This window comes from Plecotus auritus (genome assembly GCF_963455305.1).
Source record: "Plecotus auritus genome assembly, chromosome: 9".
NCBI lineage: Eukaryota > Metazoa > Chordata > Mammalia > Chiroptera > Vespertilionidae > Plecotus > Plecotus auritus.
In genome coordinates, this window is record NC_137783.1 from 154,721,411 (window position 1) to 154,733,812 (window position 12,402).

The 12,402-nt window shown below is 60.9% G+C and overlaps 1 protein-coding gene across 2 annotated transcripts in view; it reads left to right on the forward strand.

Moving 5' to 3' along the window:
- Positions 1 to 1,070: 1,070 nt before the first annotated feature.
- AP2A2 (adaptor related protein complex 2 subunit alpha 2) overlaps positions 1,071 to 12,402 on the forward strand; it is a 48,361-nt gene continuing 37,029 nt past the window's right edge. Inside the window, exon 1 of one of the 2 annotated variants that reach the window (XM_080643150.1) lies at positions 1,071 to 1,323. In XM_080643150.1, coding sequence (XP_080499276.1) covers positions 1,257 to 1,323 — 67 coding nt within the window. In that variant the 5' untranslated portion in view covers positions 1,071 to 1,256. The remainder of the gene's footprint in view (positions 1,324 to 12,402) is intronic. The other variant, XM_080643151.1, reaches the window with a different exon arrangement.

A 12,402-nucleotide genomic window follows, 5' to 3' on the forward strand; every position in this document is an offset into this window, starting at 1 on the left:
CGTAAGGGTTTGGGTCTCTACAGGTTCCGGTTTCCCTCAGGGGTCCGAGAGGCCCAGAGCCTGGGTGGGGCGCCTGGTCCGTGGGAGGGGCCCGCCCCTTCCTCCTCCTGGCCAGAGTCCACCCAGGCCTGATCTCTCACCGGGAACTGAGGAAGTGAGCCGGGGGGGGGACAGAGGTCTCCCTGGTGGGTTGGGGCCACTTCCAGGTGCAGGGCCAGATGAGTCCTGATGAAGAGGACTCTTCAAAGCCATCGGCTTCACCACAGGAGGGCGGGGCAGGGCCACCTGCTCTCCAAGCGGACTCCCCGGGCGTCCATGCCAGCCAAGGCCCCTGCCTTGCTGCAGTGCGGGCCACAGGGGCTGTCTTCTCCCTCCACCTCCCTGGGTGCAGAGGCCATTGGCTGCAGCAGTGGCCAAGGGCCCTGATTGGGCATTGAGGGACGGGACTGTGGCCTGGGCCCTGCGGTCACCTGTTGGGTGGGAGCGAGCAGACGTTTCACTTCAGGTGGGGCTGGCTCTGCAGGGCTAGGGCGATGTGCATCAAGATCTCAAAGCTCTGCACACGAACCGGGCCAATGTGGCGCAGTGGTTGAGCGTGGACCCATGCACCTGGGGGTCGGTGGTTCCATTCCCGGTCAGGGGGCGTGCAGGAGGCAGCCGATCGATGTTTCCATCTCTCTAAAATCAATATTTTTTTTAAAAATATATTTTATTGATTTTTTACAGAGAGGAAGGAAGAGGGATAGAGAGTTAGAAACATCGATCAGCTGCCTCCTGCACCCCCCCCACTGGGGATGTGCCCGCAACCAAGGTACATGCTCTTGACCGGAATCGAACCCGGGACCTTTCAGTCCGCAGGCCGACGCTCTATCCACTGAGCCAAATCGGTTTTGGCTAAAATCAATATATTAAATAAAAAAGGCTCTGCACACATACCAGCCCCACAATGGGGGCAGCAAGCAACCCGAACCCGCGGCTCCCGGCGCGTGCGCCCGCGGCGTCGGCCTGCAGGGGGCGCCCCCGCGCCGGCCTGACGCGCCCGCCCTCAACGTGCGCGCCCCCGCGCCGGCGAGCGTGCGCGTGCGTGCGGACGCGAGCGTGCGTGCGTGCGCGCGCGCGGCGGCGGCGGCGCCCTGAGCGCGGCGCCGGGAGCCTGAGGTGGCTCGGCTGAGGCGGCTCCTCGGCGGCGCTGCCAGCTTCCCGCTCCCCGCTGCTCCCCCCGGCCTGCCGGCCAGGCCGCTCTCCGGGGCCCCAAGATGCCGGCCGTGTCCAAGGGGGACGGGATGCGGGGCCTGGCGGTCTTCATCTCCGACATCCGCAACTGTGAGTGGCCGCGGCGGCGGACCCGGCCTGCGGAGGGCGGGGGGCGGGGGTCCGGGGGTGCCGACCTAGAGGGCGGCGGCCAGGGCGTTCGGGGGTGCGGACTTAAAGGGCGGGGGTTCGGGACTGGGGTCCGGGGTGTCGACCTAGGGGCGAGGGTCCGGGGACCGGGGGTCCAGGGGTGCGGACCTAGGGGCGGGGGCCCGGGCGGGCGCAGGTCGGGGTCCTGGGCACAGACCCGGTGATGCCAACCTGGCGGGGGGTCGGGAGGGGGCGGCGCCGGCGGGCTCGGGGCGGGCGCTCGGGGGTGCAGGCAGGGCTTGGGGCCCGGACTGGGGTGCGGGCGGGGCGCGGGCGAGGCCCTGGCCGCGGGGCGCCGAGGGTCCTGCGGGGCCTCCCAGCGTGATGTCATCCCCGCGGCGCCCTCCCCAGGGATGGAGCCTGGACAGCCCCCCGCCGCGCGGCCCCGTGGGAGCGGGCAGCCCCGTGCGAGCCGCTCTGCGCCCCGCTTCCCGGGCGGAGGGGCTCACCTGCCGGGGCCCCCACCGCGGGCCCGGACACGGCGTGGGGCGGGGCGACGGCTCTGCTGCTGCCCACGGGGACCTCAGGGACACGCGCGTCCCGCGTGGGAGGACCCACCGCCGGCGGGGGCAGCCCCCAGCAAGTCTGGGTTCGGGGCAGAAGCCCGTGGTTTCCAGGGGAGCCCTTCCGTTTAGTTGGAAAATGAACGCGGGGCCGGCCTTGGGTTTGGGAGCGGGTCCGTGACCTCGTGACCTCGGCACCTCGGCCGGAAGCTGGGGCGGGGCGGCTGAGACCCGTCTCCCGCATCTGCCGCCGCTGCTCCCGCCGGTGCTCCCGCAGATGCTCCCGTGAGTGCTCCCGCAGGTGCTCCCGTGAGTGCTCCCGCGGGTGCTCCCGCAGGTGCTCCCGTGGGTGCTCCCGTGAGTGCTCCCGCAGGTGCTCCCGTGAGTGCTCCCGCGGGTGCTCTCGCAGATGCTCCCGTGGGTGCTCCCTCAGGTGCTCCCACAGATGCTCCCTCAGGTGCTCCCACAGATGCTCCCGTGGGGGCTCCCGCAGGTGCTCCCGTAGGTGCTCCCTTAGGTGCTCCCTCAGGTGCTCCCGCAGATGCTCCCGTAGGTGCTCCCGTAGGTGCTCCCTCAGGTGCTCCCGCAGATGCTCCCACAGATGCTCCCGTAGGTGCTCTCGCAGGTGCTCCCGCTGGTGCTCCCCTTTGCTGTGGACCCGGTTTCCACGTCACAGTCAAGCCGGGGTGTCTGGTGCAGCTGAGCTGGCGCCACCCGCAGGGCCTTCCCTGGGCTGTGACCCCACCGCCGCCCTCATTTTGGAAGAAATTGGCAGGGACAGAACTGCAGGCAGGGCAAGGAGATGGGACCCCCGCTCCCGCCATCGCCGCCCCAGGCCGGGGCTCTGCGCGCCTGTCCGTGGGTCCGTTAGACCGGAAGGGGCCATCCGGATGTTTACACATCTTCCCGGGCCGTTACCCACTAAGCATCAGCCATGAGCTCCCCCAACGCGTGGGGCCGGCCACGGGGCTTCTGGGCCTTCTGTGGCCCCGGCCAGCGTCCCCAGCCCCGGACTGGAGGGTGCCTACAGGGGGTGGGACGCCGGGTGCCTGCCGACTGACCTGGGCCAGACGCTCCACTGCCATCGCCCGCTGTGCGCCGCCCTGGGGGAGCAGCATCCCCGCCTCTACCCTGGGTGCCTCCATGCGTTGCCCGTGGGGCCGAGTCGCCCTGGTGAGAGCCACTCGAGTAGACCCGTGAGGAGGACTTCTATAAGAAGGGGTGCCTAGTCCCTCGTGGGGGGCCAGGGCCAGCTCTCGGTCCCTGAGAAGCACCTGTCCGACCACGCTGCCGGGTCACCCTCCTGTCACTTAGCGCTGCGCTTCTCCCGAGCAGGGCCATCCAGCTGCTGGTGCTGGGCCCGTCCACGCAGCTCGCCCGCAGGTGGGGACCACGTCCGTCTTGCTCATCCCTCCCCGCATGTGCCGGGCAGATGAACGGACGAGAGAGCCGGAGATTTCACCGAGGAGGGGCGCTCAGGCTGATGGTGTCTGAAGGGCAGGCGGAGGACCACGATGTGCGTGGACAGCAGGGAATCAGCATCTGAACTCGTGTGGGCGGGTGGCTGGAGAGGGGATGGGAAAGAGAACCCCGGTCAGGGCTGGTCTGAGCTTGACCCCCGTGTGGCAGGGAGAGGGCCTTGATTCTGCGAGCTCTCTGTGCTCTGGCGAGGGGGGTCGGAGTGCCAGGCTCTGGAGGGAGGGCACCGAGCTGCCTGCAAGGGCTGGGCTCCCACTGCCTCTCACCAGCCCCGTGACCTGCAGCCGCCGGCCACTGAGCCTCAGCTTCCTCAACAGACGGGGTGGATGCTGAGCCGAAGCATCACTGAGGTCTGTTCCAGCTCTGAAATCGCAGCTCCCTTCTGTCTCTCTCTCTCTAAAGGGTCTCATGAGTTAGCATCATTAAAAAATGTTTTAATTGACTTTCAGAGAGAGAGGAAGGGAGAGGGATAGAAGCAGTGATGAGAGAGAAACATAACTGGCTGCCTCCTGCATGCCGCCTACTGGGGATGGAGCCCCCAGCCCTGGGAATTGAACGGGTGACCTCTTGGTTCACGGGTGGACGCTCAACCACTAGGCCACACCGCTGGGCCCTTCTGTCTTTCTGAACAGCTTTCCTCAATTACCCCCTTTGGGACCTTTCCCGTTCGTCTGCTCTGGCCGACCGGCTGGGGACAGGGCACCTCCGAGCACGGGAGGGCGGAGTGGCTCCAGCGTTTGTGGCACAGGGAGCGAGCCGGTGCAGTGCCTCCATTCGCTCGACCCTTCCTGAGAGACTGCCCCCAGAGCCGCTGCGGCAGCTCAAGTGCGCTCAGCGGATGGGAGCGCTCAGCGGATGGGAGCGAGTGGGCTGTTCCGCTCTTTTTTAATTGGCGGTAAAAAGATGCTGCTGCTTTTATTTAGTCCCAGTTCTAAAATAATTCTTATTTGTTTATATATTAAAAATATTTTCATTGGTTTCAGAGAGGAAGGGAGAGGGAGATAGAAACACCAGTGATGAGAGAGTATCGTTGATTGGCTGCCTCCTGCATCCCCCTACTGGGATCGAGCCTGCAACCCGGGCACGTGCCCCTGACCGGAAGTGAACACCCCTCAGTCGCCGCTTTAGCCACTGAGCCACACCGGCCAGGCTTATAATTCTTCATTTTGAAACAAATACAGATTCCTAGTGTGTTGCACAGAAATGGACAGGGAGTTGCCTTCACTCGGCCTCCCTAAGACAGAAGTCTCACTGACAGCACGGTTTCAACGCCGGGACGCTGACACTGACACGGGCGTATTCACACTTCACCAGTATTAGTGCACTGACAAGCATCGTGTGTGTGTGTGTGTGTGTGTGTGTGTGTGTGTGGAGGGGGGGTCCATGCACTTTATCACGTGTAGCTTTGTGTGCTTTGCGTAATCCCCGCTCCATCAAGATACAGAGCTGTTTTTTCATGGCAAAGCTCCTGTGCTCCCCGTGTAGCCAGACCCCCCGGCCACTGTCTGTTCTCCATGCCTGCATCCATCCCACCCCAAGGGGCTGCGTGAGGCTGTGGTGCGCCCTGTGAGATGGGCTCTTCTCACTCAGCGCTGTGCCCTTGGGCCGTCCAGGCCGGCGCCCTGACCGCACCCCCTCAGGCCATCTCGAGGAAGACGACAGCACTGCTGCGATGGGGAGCATGACAGTTACTGCTACTTGCTCAGTGACTTGGGACTGCTGTTGGCTTTGACGTGTGTGCAATGTGGCGAAGGAGAGTCATGTGCAGTCGACGCTTGAACGATGCGGCCGTTAGAGGCGCCGACCCCGTGCGGTTGAAAACCTGCGTCTGACTTTTGATTCCCCAGAAACTGAACCACAGCTGTCCCTCAGCATCCCAGGGGGATTGGCTCCTGGACCCGTGGGTACCCAAATCCGCGGAGGCTCGAGTCCCTCATGGACAACGGTGGAGAGCCGTGTCTAGTCGGCCTCCGCATCCGTGGATTCCCGCTGTGGATGTGGAGCCCAGGGACACGGAGGGCCGACGGCGTACGTGTTGAGAGAAGCCCGTGTTAAGTGGCTCTACGCTTGTTGTTCAAGAGGCACCGGCATCACCATGAACGTGTCCTCCCTGCAGTGAAGGGAGACGTGATGGCCTTCGTTCTTGTGAGACCAGTCCCGGTGCCAGCGGGCAGGACCTCATCCCCCACGGGGCGGGGTTGCGCTTGGAGGCGGCTTACTTCATCCCTCCCGGCGCTCCCGCAGATGAAGGGAGCACGTGGAGGCGTAATTAGCCACTTGGCAAAACCCTGACCTCCCAGTTCCTGGAGAAAGCACGCGGTTTCGCGGTTTCGCTGCGGGCGCTGCTGACCCGGCGGAGGAACCCTCAGCGCTCCCCCGCTCCTCCCAGGCGCGCTCCGGTCCCTGCGTGTCGGATGGAACGGCACCTCGGTGCGTTGCATTTCAGCATGACTAAAGTTTAAAAAATGTGATTTGTTCATGAGACCATTGCATGAGTCAGACATTGGCCATGGAGAAACCGAACATAAAAATTGAGATTCAGCGTAAACTTCCGTGTAAAAATTAAAGTCGGCACTGATTTCCCTGCGTAGTAACAGCCGTCAGGATCAGAATTTGCCAGGATGCTTTGTAACGTTTGAAGTTCGGGGAAAAAAAAAAGTAAGGTTCATTTTACTGACTGGATGGTTTAAAAATGCTGACTTTTTGAAAAAGAATGCTCCTCTGGCATCTTTTTTTTTTGCACTCATGCATAATCTGCGTTTCTTAGAAGCTGATTAAGGAAGTCTGTGACGGAGGAGGGTGAGGGGGTGGGCCACCCGGTGGGGAGGAAGGAAAGGTTTGGTCCAGTTGAACTTTGCTGCCCAGGCTGGTGGTTGCCGCTTCTCGGAGCTGCCTGTGTGTCCTGCCCCTGTCCCCCCGGCTGCTTGAAGGGAGATAACGCTTTAGTGACAAGGGGACGTGTCCGGGCGATAAGTGTGCTCACGCTGCAGCCTTAGAATTGCTGTTCTTTCCTCTTAAAATGATTTTCACTCTGCTTTTTGGCAGCAACCTGTGTCAGGGTTTTGTTCTGGCAGAGTTATTGGCAAGACCGTCTTTGTGGGATTCAGTGGCACGGCCTTGGCTTTCAAAGTATCAAATGGAGTCGGACCAGAGGGGAGGGTTTGAGGGGGTTGCACCAGCGTGACTGGGGAGCGCGACTCCGGTGTCCTCTCCGGGGACGGGCGCTGGACTCCTCGGGAGCTTACCTGCTCCTTTCTGCAGGTTCTTGGGATGAGGCTGTCCTCCTGCACCTCAAATTTCAGCACTTGGAGGGCTCCAAACACGAAGCGTCTATTTCTGTAAGTCTCTGGTGGACTGGTTTGGCCAAAAGGCTGGCCTGCACTGCCCCACAGCTTGGTGCGGCCGCCCTGGCCGGGCAGGGCTCACCAGGGTGCTTCCAAGATGCGCCGGGCGGGGGCGGGGGGGGGGGTGATGCCCACACAGCCACACACTGCGCTTCCTCCTAAATCCTGAGCGTGTCGAATTCTGGGACAGACTTGGCTTAGGTTTTGGATCTGGAATGCCCCTGGGCCTGTTATGTGACCTACTGTGTGGGGTTCAGAGAAGGGTCCCCCTAAGGAGCTCAGACGTGCACTCACCTTGGTCGAGCACCTCCTGAACACACAGAGGAGAAAGAGGCACCAGGTGGACGAGGTGGCCCTGGCCCCGAGGGGTTCTCTGATTTGGAGGTGGCAGGTCCTAGAGCAGTGGTTCTCAGCCTTCCTAAGGCCGCCACCCTTTAACACAGCTCCTCATGTGGTGGGGACCCCAACCATAACATTATTTTCGTTGCTACTTCCTAACGGTAATTTTGCTACTGTTATGAATCGTCATGTAAATATCTGTGTTTTCCGATGGTCTTAGGCTCTACAGCAGCGGTTCTCAACCTGTGGGTCGTGACCTGAGAACCGCTAGCAGCGTCTCCTGCTAGGACCTAGAGGGAGGGAGGGCAGAGGGAGTGAGGGAGCGGCTCCAAGTCAGACCTTGGAGTGCTTCCCGTTTGCCTGTGGCCTTGTCGTGTTCTTTTTCTGTGGAAGTGAGGCTAGCCCCCTTCCTACCCCATCCAGTGTGATGTCACGGATGCAAGGCACACAGGCACGGCCCTCGGGCCTCGCCCTCACTGGTCAGCACGGCCGGGCCTGACCGAGGAGCAGGCGGCTTGATCCTGAACCCAGGGTGGGAGTTCTGTCAGCCACCGAGGGTGCGGCGTGGAGCAGGTTAACTGAGGGTCCCAGCTTAACGTGACGATGCTGCTCACGGGCAAACAGAGGTCACCTGTGGCTAAGACTCGGCTGGCAAAGCTGTATGTGCCTGCCGATTCTGCGTCCGCCTTCCTCCAGCCTTCCCGACTTTGGTGTGGAAGCTGACATTGAATTGGTGTGGAAGCTGACGTTGAATTGGTGTGGAAGCTGACGTTGAATTGGTGTGGAAGCTGACGTTGAAATGTCATGAGACGCAGCGTGCGCCGTTGTGTTGAGGAGACTTTCTGGCCAGAAGGTCAGGTCGGTGCTCCCCGTGGAGGTGGGCGCGGAGGCTGAGCTAGAACTGGCTCTCGTGCTGCGGTCCCGGGGGCTGGAGGGTCGGCCCGGAGGCAGGAAGTGGCGTGTTCTCCACCGGAGACTGAGTGGGAAGAGGACCCAGAGTGTGCTGCAGTGAGGGGCAAGTTGGGGAAGGGAGGCGAGTCCTAGCCTTGCCCACGTGCTGCCGGGCCCACAGATGCAGTTGGCTCTGGTCCCACCTGCCTTCACACATCACTTCCTGCCAACCCTCCATCGTTTTCCTTCAGCGTCGTTGGCAGAGAGGAGCGAGGTGGGGCACCGTCACCCAGTAATGGGAGTGTAGGCAGGGGGGTCAGAGAGCTTCTGGGTGGGTCCAGTGCCTCTTCAGGGGGGGTGGGTGCTGCAGATTTAAGAAGGGCAGGGAGGCCTGGCCGGGTGGCTCAGTGGGTTAGAGCATCCTCCCGATGCACCGAGGTTGCAGGTTCCAAAACCAGTCAGGGCACATACAAGAAGCAACCAATATATGCGTGAATCAGTGGAAAAACAAGTCAGTGTTTCTCTCTCTCTCCCCCTCTCTTTCTCCCTCTCTCCCTCTCTTCCTCTCTCTCCCCCTCTCTTTCTCCCTCTCTCCCTCTCTTCCTCTCTCTCCCTTTCTCTCTCTCTCTCAAAAAAAAAATTATTTTCAAAAAAGAAACAAAGAAGGGCAGGGATGTGTCCACACCCACCCTGGGCCCCAGACGGAGAGGATCGCCTTTGCGGTGAGGCCGAGACCCTCTCCCCACCGCATTCCCTGGAGCTCCCTCAGCCTCCGGCGGCGCCTCGGAGCTGCTGGCTGTGGTCAGGTCACACTTCCCCAGGGGTTCGGACAGCCCCTGGTTCAGTTCCCTCTCCCACCTTTGCCAGCTGGGGCCTGCAGAGCCCCAGGTCTCAGCCCAGTGAGGTGCGGTGGTGCAGCCGTCCTGGTCCTCGGAGTTGGGACGCTGACCTTCCTTCCCACCTGCTGGTGTGTGTGCCTGCGGGTGGCTGACACTGGAGGCCAGCTTCCCCGTGGGCCGCCTGGTGTTTGTTTCGCACTGTAGGGTGCTTTTCTTTAAAATCCTGGTAGCCACGCGGGCTGTTCCTCAGCGGGCGGGGGTGCCTGGAGCACTCAGCCTCCTGAGGCTGTGCGGAGCGGGACTTGGGTTTACGTTTTCTGTGGCCGGCCCTCCTCCGTTGATGTGGTTGAGAGAGCAGCTTAAAAAGCATCAAAAACAACACTAAACTGATGTTGAATGTCTTTTAAAATAGCCAATAGAAAATTATAGCAAGAAAATGACTATTTTGGAACATTTTTGAATTGCATTTATTGCTATTGAAAAATACAGTTCTGTAGCTTTCTCTCTCTTTTTAAAAATTGATTTTTAGAGAAAAGGGAGAGGGTTAGAGAGACAGAAATATCAATGAAAGAAAGATCATCCATCAGCTGCCCGCTGCCTGCTCTAACCATGGAGCCACCGGCCAGGGCGGAAACCCGCCGTTTCATCTCGTCTGTGCAGGTTGTCGTTGCCTGAGGTGGGAGGGTCAGTCCTATGGTTAGACGGGCTTCCGAGGAGCGTCTGGGCTGGTGGTAGAGCAGGAGACAGGCGGTCACTGCGGCATGAGGGCAGGTCACCACCAGGTGGTCACACTGCCACACGGCTCCTTCCTGTGCGAGGTGTGCTCCCAGCACCAGCCCTTCAAGTATGCATGTGAGCTGCATGGGATACTTGACATGAGTATTGTGGTTCTCTCTGCGGACGGGGACTGAGGCGCAGGAGCCCAAGGCCACCTGACTGCCTCGCAAGTGGAGAGCCCATGGAGACCCACGTCTCTCCGAACCCCAGTGCTGGGCTAGTTATGCCGGTCGGGGGGGGGGGGGGGCGCGGGGGGCAGCAGGTGGGTCAGGGAAGGACTGAGCTGGCGAAGCTGATGTGGCGGGTTAATGGGAATGACGGGAGCCGTGAGTCTCACGCACTGCGTTTTGCTGTAGAGCAGCCGTGGGCAAACTACGGCCCGCGGGCCGGATCCGGCTGTTCTATCCGGTTCTCTTGCTCTCCCCTCCGCTCCTTTACTTTGAATTTATATTAGTTCACACAAACACTCCATCCATGCTTTTGTTCCAGCCCTCCGGTCCAGTTTCAGAACCCACTGTGGCCCTCGAGTCAAAAAGTTTGCCCACCCCTGCTGTAGAGGAAAGAGGAGCTGCTGACCGCTGAGGGCAGAGGGTGTGGCTCTCCGTGGCCCCAGCAGCAAACCAAGCAGTAGTGCAGGTGGGAGCCGCCCACTTGGCTCAGCAGGATCTTGCCTGCAGGCTCAGCACGTGTCTGTGAGCCGGTCCCTCTGGAGACTTGGGTGCGGCTTCCGCCCAGTCCCTGCTCCCTGTGGCCCCATTCCTTCTCAGGCTCCCGGAGGCCCCTCCAGTGAACCCCTTTCAAGCCATGGATTTCTGACATGTCAGCCACATCTCCTGCCTCCAGGCAGTTACCTGTAGGTGAGGGCTCATCGCATTAGACCAGGCGCCCACGCCCACCCAGAGACCTAGCTGACTCCCTGCCTCAGTCACATCTGCAGGGTCCTTTTGCCCTGGCAGCTAGCTCACAGGACCCTTGCCTTAAGGTTAATTCACTCGCACAGGCAGGGTACCCTCAGGTGTCTTACATTCAGTGAGGACAGTAAAGTAAACAAGTGTCACAGAGTCCCTTACAAACTGCACGCAGAGGAAAATACAGCAGGGAAAGGGGGTGCCATTTAGATAATGTAACCAGGCTCAGGTGTGCTGGGCCCTGCAGTGCTGGCCGCTGGGTAGGGAGACCAGTGTGGCTGGAGCAGGAGTTGGGAGAGAGCTGGGTGGAGGGAGGAGGCAGGTGGCGGGGCTTGCAGGAGCCAGTGGAGGGTGAGCAGGGGGGCTTGGCCTCGGGAAGGGTCCTCTCACGGCTGTGTTGAGGGCAGGGGAGGGGAGGGAAAGTAGGAGGCAAGTCAGGAGGCTCTGAACCAGGTGAGAAAGGTGGGGACCCCTGGGAAGTGGGGGACTAGAGCCTGCTTGCAGGCTGATGAGGAGAAGGGCCAGGAGGAAGGGGAGCGGTGAGAGAGGCAGAGGGGCAGGCGGAGGTGGGAGGAGGGAGCGGGGTCCCCAGCTGCCAGGGAGGCAGCAGGCGGAGGAGAAGCAGTTGGGAGAGCTGGTGGGCCTCCCTGGGCTGCAGGTGAGAGGCCAGCCTGGTGACGGGGGTGGGTTCCCAGGCGCCCCGCTGTGCAGGCTCAGGTGCCAGCTGGCCAAGAGCTGCGTTTGGCAGGGAGGGGTTTGCTAAGCAGGTGCAGAGGGAGGAGGAGGGTCAGGCTGATCACGTGCTGGGGTTGAAGCTGGCCAAGAGGGGCTGAAGATAGGCAGGGAGAGACATGGTGGGTTGTAGGTCCTGGGGCGGTGGGTGTTCGGAGTTTGCTTACCTGGTGGAGGAGCTGAGAGGTTGGGGCGGGTGGGGCGCCTGCATTGGAGCGTGCGGGGGTGAGTGTTGGAGGAGCCGTGGTGGGCGGTGGGTGGGAGGTCACGTGCCCGAGTATTTATCACGAAGGGTGGCGCTTCTCCCTGGGTGGGGAGCGGGGTGCTGTAGTAGTAACTGGGCAGGTCTTCCCAGTTGAATGCATTTTTGTCATTTTGTTGTTCTAGTCTTGTCCCCGATTAAAGGTTTTAAGAAACTTAAAGTCCGAGAATGGAGTTTAAGCAGTTGACTGAATACATGACCCTCCTCGTATCATTCTGTCCCTCAGAGCCAGTCATTCTCATATTATAGTCTTTCTTCTCTCATCTTTACAATGTGATTGCTTACCAATTCTAAGTTACACGATCATATGGCCTACGAGTGTCCCCCTAATCATTGTTTATTGACTTCGTACTGTGGGAGACAGGCTGTAACTCACCTGAGCTTCCTCTCCCGTTCTCTGATGCAGGGGCGAGAACGTCTGGCCCGGGGCGGTAGAAGGCCTGCGAAACCACTGGGTCCGGCCCTGCCGAGGCATTGGGGGAGTTAATTACGTGTTTGGCTTTACATAGCAGGCTGATGTTTAAGCTGATAGTTTTGTGTGGCCTGTGGATGACGTTATAACTATGCAAATGGCCCTTGGCAGGAAAAAGGCCCCCCACCCCTGCTCTAATATGTTGCAGTATTTGATCTCATTAGTGGATAGCATTTAATTGGTGTCTTAAAACACCCTCCTTCAAGTTCTTGGAGTTAGCTGTTGCCTTTGGCTTTGTTTCTTTTGGAGGCACCTGTGGCCTGCAGCCCCGCTGTGGGACTGTGAGAGCTCTGGGGGGCGGGGGCAGCCAGGCAGCCTCAGCCCCACCTGGTGGGGACGCCCTGCTGGTTGTGAGAGCTCTGGGGGGGGCAGCCAGGCAGCCTCAGTCCCACCTGGTGGGGACACCCTGCTAGTTGTGAGAGCTCTGGGGGGGTGGGGGGCAGCCAGGCAGCCTC